The sequence below is a fragment of the Equus caballus genome, chromosome 1 (genome assembly GCF_041296265.1).
Source record: "Equus caballus isolate H_3958 breed thoroughbred chromosome 1, TB-T2T, whole genome shotgun sequence".
NCBI lineage: Eukaryota > Metazoa > Chordata > Mammalia > Perissodactyla > Equidae > Equus > Equus caballus.
Genome location: NC_091684.1, coordinates 94,709,155 through 94,722,433, shown reverse-complemented (window position 1 = coordinate 94,722,433; position 13,279 = coordinate 94,709,155). Strand labels below are relative to the sequence as shown.

Below are 13,279 nucleotides of genomic sequence, written 5' to 3'. Positions count from 1 at the left end.
TCTCTAGCCCTCTGTGGTCTTCACAACACCCTCATACTGTCAGCAGAGGCGTGCAGTGAGGCGGGGTTTGGTCACAGCATGGAAGGTTCCAGAAGACCTTGACAGGGCTCTGGGGCACAGACTCTCAGCAGAGCCACTGGTGGGGTCTGGCCCAAGGCTCCACAGTGGCTCTGTGTGTACCGGCCCGGCCTCCTAGTCCTGCTGTGGTCCCTCAGGGAGGGACAACCCGAGGAGAAGTGGGAGCTGGCAGATGAGTATTTCTGGTGTGGGAAGCCAGGTGGTGGGCGCGTGGGAAGAAGCCACTAAGACCCACCCCAGGCCACTACCATGTGTGCTTTCTGTAGCCAGATGCCACGACAGTACCAAAGGAAACCTCAATACCCACGACTGTCACACAGAAGGCCACAGTGCTCACCACTGTCACACAGAAGAAAACCACAGTGACCACGACTGTAACACCGGAGGCCCCGGTGCCCACGGTTGTCACACAGAAAGAGACCTCAGTGCCCACGACTGTCACACAGAAGGCGACCCCGGTGCCCACGGTTGTCACGCAAAAGGAGACCCCGGTGCCCACGGTTGTCACACAGAAGGAGACCCCGGTGCCCACGACTGTCACACAGAAGGAGACCTCGGTGCCCACGGTGGCCCCACCTGGCCTGAGCCCCGACAACCCTCTCTTCTTCCCTGTGCTCGTCCCAGCCGTGCTCATCATCCCTGTGCTGATCTGCTGCATCTGGTACTGCAGGAGAGTGAGTGACCCCACCCCCACAGCCCTGGGGCCCCAGGCCATGAGCTCCCCCAAGGGACCCAGATGCCCGCCTGCCCCATGATCCTGCCTGTGGGCAGGTTCCCGTCAGCTCCAGGGTCATCACATGAGCAGCAGAGGCACAGACTCTGTCCTCCATTCCTGGGCACAGACACAGCTGGGCTGGCTTCTCAGGAGCCTCCTGGCTCATGCTCGCTTCAGGGAGGTGGCCTCCAGCTGCCCTGGGCCTGGGGAGACGTGACCCCCAGCCCTGAGACCAGGACTGCCTCAGAGCAGCCAGGCTTCTGGAGGACTCAGGGGGACTGGAGGCCGGGAGAGGCCTCAGCTGTTAGGGAAGAAGAGGGGTCTGCAGGGGGCACAGATGGCCCCAAAGGGAGACTGATGCTGGCAGGGGGATTCGGAACCTTTGAAAGGCAACAGGGATGTTGCTCATCTCTAGTGCGTTCTGTCAGTCGTTCCTCAGTCATTACTAAGCACCAGGATGTGCTGGGCCCCATGCTGGGCGCTGAGGGACAGAAGTGAAGCGGCCTCCCTCCTTGCCCGCAGGAGCTGACAGCCTAGAATCTGGTCCGGTTTGGTGCCTGGGGGTATTGAGGGTAAAATCTCAATCTTCATAGGGTGTGACAAGTGCCCTGTGTAGCCAGAGCAAGCGGGAAGGACAGAGACTTGCCCAGGGGAGGGAGGGAAGGCCGAGGCTCTGGCTAGCTGGCTTTGAGGGACACAGGCCAGAGAGCTGGAGGGAGACAGGAAGCAGCAGAGGTGTGGAGGGGCTGAGCAACCAGCAAGAAGCAGGTCTGGATTCCCGCAAAGGGGAAGCAGTGAGGAGAGGATGCCCGGGGTCGGGGACTGACATCCCTGAGGGCTGGGCAGCCAGGCAGGGCTGCAGGGCCTGGGGGCAGGGGAGTAGGACAGAAAGGGGAGGGTTCTCTTGTTCATGTGATGTAAAGCTGCTGAGGACAGGACCAGGCGGGTGTGTCCACCAGGGACCAGGCCCTTAGTGTGCTGTGTCCCCGTGACCCTCCAGGGAGGGACCAATTCCCCTTTGATAACCAGGGAGCCTGGGGCTCAGGAGCCTGGAGGCTGTTGACCACCCAGCACAGGCAAGGGTTGCCCAGATGACACCCCAAAGCCCACGTTCTGTCCCTCTGCTGCAGAGCAGGAGCCCGGCCTGTCCTCACGGCTGAGCCAGAGCTCTCCACCTCCCTCCCAGCCTGGGTTTATGTCTCTTTAACCTTCTAGACCGTCAAGGAGCCACCACCAGTGCAGAAAGCAGAAAAGGTAGGTGGTGTTTGGTCCGGATGCCGTCAGTAGGCCTGATGTGCACACTGACCTTCCCGGAGAGGCCTCCTGCAGCCTGTGGGGACATTTCCACTCGCGCCCACCAGCTCCTGACTACCTGGGCACAGAGAGCTGGCAGAAAGAAGAGGGCAACAGAGGAGCAGGGAGGGGCCCTGGGGAGGATATGGGACTCACGAAATGTTCCCCAGACAACACCCTTGCTGTGCTCCCAACCCAACGTGACGCAGGGCTTTTGTCACTGATTAGGAACTTGGTATAGCGTGGTTCAGCAACTGCTAGGATCCCTGCTGAAATGCATGGGGCATGTTGGCCAGTTCCCAAAGACTGCCTGTGGGATGGGCCTTCCCAGGCCTCAGGGGAACCTCTGGAAAGGGGGTCTCAGGTTTCAGGGAGCTGTTCCCCTCTGGGTCTCCCGGATGTTGGCTCTTTTCAGTTGGTCTCCATCCCTGTGCCCTGGCTGGGTGAGGGGCTTGCTGGGGTTGGCCTTAGGGTCTGCAGGGCTGAGGAGGCTGAGCCAGTCTTAGTTGGCATTGAGCTGTGAGGGCGGCCCAGCCCAGGTGAGCATGGGGTCAAGGGTCACGGGAGCAGGCTGTGGCTCTCCTGGGGTGGGGCAAGCCAGGCCCATGGGAAGTAGTCAGAGCTGGGGCCCGGAGTACCCAGGAAGGAGCACTGGGCTTGGGATTTGGCGGGCAACCGGCCTCACTGCCCTGGAGGCCTCTGCACTAGTTGTAGGGTGGGCTGGGTGGCTGGCTCTGCCCGAGGCAGGTGAATGGAGTCCTGTCTCCTGGAAATTGTCTCAGCCTGATGGCCCCTGTGATGTTGCTCGGCCTCACTCCAGGCTTCTCCAGCAGGGGTGGCCTCTGGAAACCAAGGGGAAGGACAGGATTGTTTGGCTGTGTGGGAGAGGCATTTTCATAAACCCAAAGGAGTTTGCTTGTTTTTCACATGGAGCCCGCCCTCCTGTGGTGCAGGATGCTGCTCATTTGTCCTTGAACTCTCCAACCAGCACTTGCTGAGTGGCCAGTGCTTGACAGGTGTTAGTGACCAGACATCATGTGTCTGCACCCCAGGAGCTGCCAGACATGAAGCCGACTCTGTTTTCTCTTCCCAGGAGCCAGAGACATGCCCCACAGTGATTGTCCCTTGGTGTGGGTGCCAACAAGACAGGATAAGACGGATGGAGGTGAGAAAGGCTGCTAGGGAGGGCTGTCACCTCTGGGCTGGGGTGGAAGGAGAGGGCCCGCTGGTTCATGCTGCACAGGCTGGGCCCAAAGGCACGGCTTGGGTGGAGATGAGCTTTATGGGCACTGGACGTGGCTCACTTGGTGCCAGAGAAAAACCCAAGGACTTCTGGACCCTATGGGCAAAAAGTCTGAGGGCTCCTGCTCCCACTACCACCAGGAGGGTCCCTTTCTGGTCTGTTCCCTGTCTTCACTTCCTGCTCCCTCTCCACCCCCTCCCCTGTGTGAGGAACCTGCCCCCCAGCAGGGCATGGGTCCTCTTCCCACCTTCTCCTGTGGCCCCCCAGATGAGACCCTCTTCCCCTCTTCTTTGGATCCAGCCCAGGTACCCTTGCCCACCTCCCATTTCTCCTTCAAGACCCTCCTTGGCCACCACATGTCTCCTCCAACCTTAGAACTTTTCCTCGGAAAGTTGCCCCTGACTTGTCCTCCTGCACCAAAAATACTGATTTGTTCCAGATTTCCTGAACGGTGTGTCCCCCACAGTGACTGCCCCCACCCAAAACAAGCCAGGCGCCAGACACCCTCCCCCAGGGGAGGCTGCAGTGCTGTGCCAGCGAGTACATGGGGACAGAGCCCCTGAGAGCAGCAGGGGCCACCACCCCTGGGAAACAGCATCCCCACCTACAGCTTGCTGACAGCCACTTGTGCCTTTCAGGGTAAACTGGATACCTTGTGCAACTTTGTTCAAAGCTGCAACCAGGTGCCGTTGATGTGGAGAGACAAGGTAAGCTGGGCACAGGCTTGCTCCGCATGGGACAGGGACCTTGCTTTTGCCCTGGACAGTTGTGCTCTGCGACTGTGGGTAATGTGCAAAGGAGGAATGGCCCAGACATGGAGACAGGGTGCTCAGGGCCTCACAGGCCCCTTCTGGACATGACTGCTGCGTTTCCACACACTGTCGGCTCAGGAACGTGGGGAGCTTTCTCATCTGGAGCAATAGGCAGCTCTTCCAAACTGAAGTGAAAGGGCTGCAGAGGCTGGTAGCCCAGTGCGTGCTGTGGCCTCCCGGGCCATGGCCCTCCCCACGGCCCACCAGGCCCTGTGGGTCTGCTGGCTCCCCGCCTCCACTGAGGAGCCAGGAGTGGAGGAGGGCATGGTGACACCCTCCCGAATGTTGTCTGTGCAACACTGCCTGGCTTCACCAGCTATAAATGTTCTGTTCTGTGTCATTACCTGTGACAACAGGGAGAAGCCAAATTGTCACAATTGTCATGTTGAAATTTAATAATGAGGCTAATTTTTATTGAGTCCTTCCCATGGACCCGTTGCTAGCATAAGAACTTCACAGGTTTGCCATCTGCGTCCTCCCAGTAAGTGTTCGTGTAGGGACTAGTATTATCCCAGTGTTACCAAGGGGGGAGCTGACGCACAGAGAGGCTGAGTGAGTTGTCCCTGGACACAAAGCCTTGGAGTGACCGAGCTGGACTTGAGCCCTGACCTAGGCCCCACCATTCTCCCTGCCCTGCCCCCCTTTTGGGTCAGCACTCATGATCTCAGGATGGTTTCCCCCAAATCACTGCAGGGCTGCCCTCCTCAGGTCCCTGGGCCCTAGGAGAGCAGTGGGCCCAGCTCACTGAGGCTCCTCGACCTGGGTCCCCATGCTCACTTCCTTGGCGCAGGCTGGGCTAGGGGCCTGGAGGGCCTTGTGGTCCCCAGGGTCTGACGTGAGGGCTGCATTGGCCACCTTCAGGGAACACTGGGTCTTGGTGGCAGGGTAGGTAGCGTTTCAGAAGCAGTATCATGCTCTTCCTCAAACAAGGTGCCCACGGGTGCTGCTGCCTCCAGAGCCTGTCACGCATCCGAGGGTGCCGCCACCCACCTTGCCCTGGGGAACTGGAGCCCAGCCTGACGGCTCATCCCTTCAGCACACGCTCACCGAGAAAGCCTGGGCAACACTGGGGCTCAGGTGGCAGTCGGGCCTCTTCCTTGCCCCCAGGCTCCCAGTCCAGGGGCAAGCAGAAAAATTCAACACCAGAGCAAAAGGCGTCTAGACTCAGAAAACTGGAGCTGCCCAGGAAGGCAGGGCAGACTTCCGGTGCCTGAAGAGCATCTCAGAATAGGAATCCAGGCTGGAGGCCAGCACCTGAGAAAAGCAAGGGCAGCGATAAAGGTCCACCCTGTGGGTCCAGACGGATCGTGAGCCTGATCCTCTTGAGCCACAAAAACCACAGCCTTCTGCTCCGGATTCAGTGTCTTCTCAGTGACCTTCTCTCGCTTCCCTTCCCTGCAGGGGAGATGCATCAACTTCACCCTAGTGAAGCCACCCTGCGTGCAGATGCCCTGCGGCTCAAATATCTGCCTTCGACCCAGCCAGGAGAGCTTCCCCCTCAACAGCTGCTGCTCACGGGGTCAACCCCTGCGAGCCATCTGCTCCCGGCCTGCCTCCAGGATGCTGCCGCTCATCCCCCCCCATGCCCAGGCACTCTGCAGAACTACTTTGTCACTCCCACCCCCATAGTTTGAGCTCTAAAGCACCAGAAACCCAAGATTGTTAAGAACCCCTTGTGTACTGAATTGTACATATATATTGAGTCTTGGTTTACAGTCAAAAAGAATTGGAGTTTGTTGCTGATCAGCAAGAGAGTTTGGTACCAGGTGAGTGTTGCCTCATGGTATGAGTTATATCAATACTGCTTCTGCAGGGACAAAGCACCCTAGTGTCCTGTGGATGCAGACATGGATGCGTCCCACTCCTCATAGCCTGGTCTTCATCTCTCACCAAGGGCTGGGCCACGTGGGGTTTTAGCAAAATTCTGCTCTTGGAAAAAGCTCACAACATCTTTGAAATATGACTCCAATCTTGTATGTATCACCCAGTGGCTGTCCCTTATTCTCTTGGGCAAGTTATTAACCTTCCTGTGCTTCAGTTTCCTCACTGAAAGGAGGAAAGCAGGGAGCATAACCAGAAAATCCAGGAAGGTGCATAGCCCATCCTACTGCCCCACTTGCAGTGGCACCAAGCAGAGACTGCAGCCAGCAAATCTTCCTGTGTGCATAACTGAGCTGGTGGCCTTGTCTGACCAGAGAACTTGGTAGAGTTGTGCTTGATTCAGGTCCCTAGCCAATGAACCATGCTGGCCTTGGGGTGTGTTCTGTCATTCTCCCTAGGCGGGGGAGTGGGTACATGGCCCCATTTACTACTGAGTAGAGCACTAGGAGGCCTGACCAGAGAATCTAGGCAAGTATGTAGCTCATCCTACAGCCACACTTGAGCATGAAAGAAAGACAGCTGTGCTATCTATATGTTCCCAGCCACTGGCACCCTGCTGACTTCAGAGTTTAAGCAATGGCCTCGCCCAAATAGAGACCCCAATAGCAAGCCCCACTTACCCAACCATGCTCCCTGCTGACCTCTCCAGTACCCTAACCAAGCTAACTAGTGAAGGCTCTGTCTTAACTAGTGACAGACTGTCTCTGTCAAAGCACACTTGTAAAGTAGGGAAGAGGAGACGACTTACTCAGATGTGCACCTACCAACACAATGAATCAGGGATCATGATGAATCAGGGAAACATGACACAGCCAAAGAAAACTACTAAAGCACCAATAACTGACTTTAAAGAAATGGAGATCTATGAACTTCCTGATAAAAAAATTCAGAATAATCCTTGTTAAGCAGTTTAGTGAACTACAAGAACAGACAGAAAAGTAAGCAAAATTAAGAAAACAATGCATGAACAAAATGACAAGAACAAAAACCATAAACCATCCAAAGAGCATGTTGAAAACTAGAGCTGAAGAGTACAATGACTTTACTATAGAAAACAATAGCAAGAGCAAACTCAATCAAGCAGAAGAAAGAACCAGTGAACTAAAAGATAGGTCACTTGAAATTATCTGAGGAGTAAAAGGAAAAAAGAATTAAAGAGAGCGAAGAAAGACTGTGAATTATGGGACATCATCAGCCGAACCAATATATGAATTAGCAGAATCCTAGAATGAGAAGAGAGAGAGAAAGGGAGAGTATTTTAAAACAATAAGAGTTGAAAAATTACCAAGCATGCAGGGAGAAATGGACATCCAGATTCATAGGGCCAAAGGAAAACAAATATGTTGAATCTGAAAGGGCTGTACTGGGACACATTATAAGTAAATTGTCAAAAACCAAAGAAAGAGAAAATTTAGAAAGCAGCAAGAGAAAAGTGAGTTGTCGCATGCAGGGAAGCCCCATAAGACTTAGGCTGGATTTCTGAACAGAAACTTTGCAGGCCAGGAGAGAGAGGGATAATATATTCAAATATTGAAATAAAAAACTAACAACCAATAATACTACACCCAGAAAAGCTGTTCTTCAGAGATGAAGAAGAGATAACAACATTCCCAGCAAACAGAGGATGGAGTTCATAACCAGTAGACCTGTCTCACAAGAAATGCTAAAGCATACTCAACAGCTGGAAATAAAGGATAATTAACATCATGAAAACATATTAACATATTTCTAAAACTCACCAGCAATCAGAAATATATTGCCAAAGACAGATCTCTACTACTGTCATGTTGGTGTGTAATTCACATAGAACACCTGTATAAAAGTTTTAAAAACTGCATTAACTATAACTACAATAATTTGTTATTGAATACACAAGATGAAAAGTGTGTTAATTTTAACATCACTAACCTAAAATGTGTGGGATTGAGAAGTAAAAGGATACCATTTACATATAATATGAATCTTAAATTGTTATCAGCTTAAAATAGGATATTATGAATATAACATTTCATGAAAGGCTCATGATAACCAGAAAGTAAAAAGTTATATTAGACACTTAAAGATTACAAAAAAGGAGTCCAGGCATACCCTTCCAAAAAGTCATCAAATAACAAAAGAAGATCAAGATGAGAAGAAAGGAACAATGCACCTATAAAGCAGACAGAAAGCAATTAAGAAAATAGAAATAGGAAGTCCTTATCTATCAAGAATTACTTTTAACATGAAAGAATTAAATTCTCTAATCAGAAAACTTAGAATGGCTGAATGGATATAAAATAAGATGCAACAATAGGCTGCATACAAGAGACTCTCTTTTCCTTTAAAGACACACACAGACTGACAGTGAAGGGATGAAAAAGATATTTCAAGCAAATGGTAATCAAAAGACAGCACTGATAGCTATACTTAAACAAAATAGACTGTAAACTAAAAATGGTCAAGACACAAGAAGGTCATTATATAATGATAAAGAGTTCAACCCACCAAGAAGATGTAACAATTGTAAATATTTATGCCTGCAACATTAGACTACCTCAAAATAGAAAGCAATTACTAACAGAACAAAAGAAGAAAGAAACAGCAGTACAGTAATAGTGGGGGACTCGAAATACCCCACTCTCAACAATAGAAACATCATCCAGATAGAGAATTGATAAGAAAACCACAGATTTGAACAACACGATATACATCAAACAAGACCTAGCAGACATATACATTCCATTCCATCCAACAGCAGCAGAATGCAAATTTTTCTTAACTGCCTATGGAATATTTTCTAGGATAGATTATATGTTAGGCCACACAACAAATCTTAGCAAATTTAAGAAGACTGAAATCACGCCAAGTATCTTTTCCAACCACAATGGTATGAAACTAGAAATGAATAACATGAAGAAAGGTGAAAGATATCAAATAGGGGAAATTATGTGAACAACCAGTAAATCAAAAGGAAAACGTTTTAAATCTTGACAAATGAAAATGGAAACACAGCATAAGAAAATGTATGGGATGCAGCAAAAGCAGTTTAAGAGGGAAGTCTACAGCAATAAACACGTCAAGAAAAAAGCAAGATCTGTAATACCTTTACACCTCAAGGAACTAGGGGGAAAAACTAAGCAAAAATTTATCAGAAGGAAGAATATAATAAAGATTGGAGCAGAAATAAATGAAGTCAAGAACAAGAAAACAATAGAAAAGATTAAGAAAACTAAGAGTTGACAATCTTTTATTTAGACGGACCAAGAAAAGGAAAGGGGGCCGAAATCTATAAAATTATAAATGAAAGAGAAGATATTGGAACTGATACCACACAAATACAAGGATAAGAAAAATCTACCATTAACAACTACACACCAGCAAAGTGGACAGTTTGGAAGAAATGGAAAACTCCTAGAAATACAACCTACCAATATTGAATCATGAAGGAACAGAAAATCTGAATAGACCCACAATGAGTAAGTACACTCAATCTGTAATCAAAGACCTCTTAACAAATAAAATTCCAAAACTAGATGGTTTCACTGGTGAATACTACCAAAGATTTAAAGAAGAATTAACATTACTCCTTCCCAAACTCTTGCAAAAAATTGAAAGGGAGAGAGTATTCCCCAATGCATTTTACAAGGCCAGCATTACCCTGATACCAAAGCCAGACCAGGACACTACAAGAAAGAAACCCACAGGCCAAAATCCTTGGTGAATATAATGCAGAAATTCCCAACAAAATACTAGCAAACCAAAGTCAGCAGCACACTAAAAGGATCTTATACCATCATCAAGTGGTATTCCTCCATGGAATTCAAGGATGGTTCAACATACACAAATCAATACCTGCGATACATCTCATTAATAGAATTAAAGAACAAAATCCTATGATAATCTCAGTAGATGCAGAAAAAGCACTTGACAAAATTCAGCATCCATTCCTAACAAAAACTCTCAACAAATTGGGTATGGAAGGCCATGTATGACAACCCACGGCTAACATCATTCCCTATGATGAAAGGTTGAAAGCTTATCCTCTAAGATGAAGAAGAAGACAAGCTACCCCACTATCACCAATCCTATTCAACATATACTGGAGGTTCAGCCAGAGCAATAAGGCAAGAGAAGTAAATAAAAGGCATCTAAATCAAAAATGAAAAAGGAAAACTTTCCCTATTCACAGATGACCTGATTTTATATAGGAAATCCAGAGACTCCACCAAAAAACTATTAGGTTTGATTAACAAATTCAGAAAAGTTGCAGAAGACAAAAATCAATCTAACAAACATTACTAGCATGTCTGTTAACAGTAACTTGTCTGAAGAAGAAATAAAGCAATGACTTTTACAAGAACATGACAAACAATAAAACACTTAGGAATAAACATAAGCAAGGAGATGAAAGATCTGCCTACAGAAACTATAAGTGATTAATGAAGGAATAAATGAATGGAAAGATAACACATGTTCATGCATCAGAAGAATTAACGTTAAAATGTCCGTACTCCTTAAAGTCATCCACTGATTCAAAGCAATCTTTATCAAGATCCTAATGACATTTTTTATAGAAAAAAAATTTTGTAAAACTCACTTGGAATGACAAGTGAGTCTAAAGAGCCAAAGCAACTGAGAAAGAACAAACGCAGGGCATCACCCTTCCTGACTTCAAATTTTATTACAAAGTTACAGTGATTGATACAGTAGGCACTGGCTTAAAAACAGACAAGAGGAACTAGGGAACAGAATTGACATCCAGTGATAAATCCTTGTATGTACAGTCAAGTAATATTTGACAAGGGAACCAAGAACACTGAAGGCAGAAAAGACAGTGTCTTCAATAAATGGTGCTAGGAAAGTATGATATTCACATGCAAAAGGATGGAACTACACCCTTAGCTTACACCACTCACGGAAATTAACTGGAAATGGACTGAAGACTTAAATGTAAGACCTGAAACCATTAGCTCCTAGAAGAAAACATACAGAAGAAGCTGCTTCACATTGGAGTTGGCAATAATTTTTTGGATATAATACCAAAAGCACAAGCAACCAAAGCAAATAAACAAGTAGGACTATACTACATCAAACTAAAAAGCTTTTGCACAGCAAAAGAAATCAACAAAGTGAAAAAGGAACCTATGGAACAGGGTAAAATATTTGCAAACCCATGTCTCGTAAGGGGTTAATATCCAAAATATAAAAGGAACCGATACAAATCACTTGCAAAAGATAATCTGATGAAAAAAATGGACCAAGGACCTGAACAGACATTTAACCAAGGAAAATAGTCCAATGACCAACAGCTACATGAATAGGTGCTCAACATCACTAATCCCAGGGAAATGAAAACCAAAATCACAAGGAGATACCACCTCACACCTAGTAGCATGGCTATCATCAAAAAACACAAGACATAACAATGCTGAAGAGATGTGGAGAAAAGGGAACTGTGTACACTGCTGGTGGGAACGTAAGCTGGTACATCCACTATGGACCACGTTATGGAGGTTCCTCAAAACATTCTAAGTAGAACTACCAAATGGTCCAGCAATTCCACTTCTGAGCATAATGTGAGGAAAATAAAATCAGTAACCTGAAGAAATGTCTGCACCCCCATATTCACTGTAGTGTTATTTACGATAGCCAAGATAGGGAAATGATCCCAGTGTCCACTAACAGATGAATGGGTAGAGACAATGTGGTACATGTATACCATGGAATACTATTCAGCTGTCAAGAAGAAGGAAATCCTGCCATTTGCAACAAGATGGATGGACCTTGAAGGCATTATTGTAAGTGAATATGTCCGACAGGGAAAGACAAATACTATATGATTTCACTGATTGTGAAATTAAAAGGAAAAGACGAAAGGAACTCATAGATCCAGAAACAGATGGGTGGTTGTCAGAATCAAGGGGTGCAGGGTGGGGGAAATGGGGGAAGGTGGTCAAAGGTTACAAAGCTCCAGTACAAGTCACCAGCTGTCCTGGCAGCACGTGGACCTGTGCAGCCCTTGTTCTCCCTGCTCTGATCCAATGGTAAAGGACCCTTTGCCGACCTCCGCTCTCCTCAATAGCCTCACTTCATTCTGGGCTCTCGCCCCCCGACAACATTTCCTGGTCCCCATCACTCTATCATGTGTGTGTCCTGAAAGGGGTTTTCTTTTCTTGGTGAGGAAGATTTCGCCTGAACCAACATCCATTGCCAATCTTCCTCTTTTTTTTTTTTTTTTTGAGGAAGATTAGCCCTGAGCTAACATCTGTGCCAATCTTTCCTCTGCTTTGTATGTGGGATGCCTCCAGAGCATGGCTGATGAGTAGAGTAGGTCTGTACCTGGGATGCGAACCCACGAACCCGGGCCACTGAGGCGGAGCGTGTGGACCTGCAACCACCATGTTGGGGGGCCAGTGAAAGGGGCTTCTCTTGTCCTCCTTCATTCTTCGACAACCCTCTCAGCCATGCAGACATCTTTCAGCACCACCCTGTGTCCTTCCTGTTGAAAGCATCTGATTTCAATCCATACTCTGCAACCTTTTCTGAGCCCTTTCTTGGGATCAGTAAGCACCAATCTTGGAAATTTTCTGAAACTGAACTCCCCAAGTTGACAGGGCGTCTCACCACATCCAGCCTTCCCTCCCATAGAGGATACATCTGCCTCAGGCTTTCAACACTCCTCGGCCACCAACCATGCTTCTACAGACCAACACAGGACATGTGACATTGTTGGACAGGAAGCTGCGCCCACTGCATGGTGTCAGAGCCCATGTTGCTTTGTTTATTACGCAGTTCCAGGGCCTGACTGTAAGCTCAGCTAATGGAACCAAGGCCCACCATCCCAGCTGCCTCTGGCCAGTGCTGGGCACCTCGTGGTTGGGGCACCTGGAGGACGTCCTGGCGTGGGCTGCCCCACAGTGCATTCAGCCCCTGCTGTCTTTGGAGGTGGCACCCTGGCCAGGGCAGAGGCTGCACTTGCCACTGCTCACTCACCCTGAGCCTCACGACCTCTCCTCTCTCGGGTCTTCGGGACCCGCGTGACAACCAGGATGTCAGCCCAGGGCATTCCGACTGGGTGGCTACAGATCTTCCATGTGCAGCCATAAGACCCCTCAGCATCGTGGACAGTCATTCCTTCTCCCAGGTGAGAACCCACACAAGCTGCATCTTGGCAACACCCCTACAATCTCCCAGACTTCACTGGAGCTGTCCCCGTGCCCCTCTGCATTCCCAGAGCTCCATCAGTTGTGAAGTGGCGGCACCGTGCCAGATAATGGT

At 48.7% G+C, this 13,279-nt stretch overlaps 1 protein-coding gene and 1 long non-coding RNA gene across 4 annotated transcripts in view; one reads left to right on the top strand and one right to left on the bottom strand.

Annotated features, from left to right (window-relative positions):
• Positions 1-7,010, top strand: part of LOC102148892 (anthrax toxin receptor-like) — a 43,221-nt gene extending 36,211 nt beyond the window's left edge. For 2 of the 3 annotated variants that reach the window (XM_005602733.4, XM_023648517.2), the window contains 5 exons: positions 345-752; positions 2,009-2,047; positions 3,180-3,251; positions 3,968-4,036; positions 5,543-6,128. In XM_005602733.4, the coding sequence (XP_005602790.2) occupies positions 345-752; positions 2,009-2,047; positions 3,180-3,251; positions 3,968-4,036; positions 5,543-5,770 (816 nt within the window). In that variant the 3' untranslated portion in view covers positions 5,771-6,128. Of the gene's footprint in view, positions 1-344; positions 753-1,923; positions 2,048-3,179; positions 3,252-3,967; positions 4,037-5,542 lie in introns of all 3 variants that reach the window. The other variant, XR_011423979.1, reaches the window with a different exon arrangement.
• LOC111774935 (uncharacterized) overlaps positions 4,513-13,279 on the bottom strand; it is a 19,235-nt gene continuing 10,468 nt past the window's right edge. The window contains exon 3 of the long non-coding RNA XR_011424003.1: positions 4,513-5,395. This is a non-coding gene — a long non-coding RNA (uncharacterized lncRNA). The remainder of the gene's footprint in view (positions 5,396-13,279) is intronic.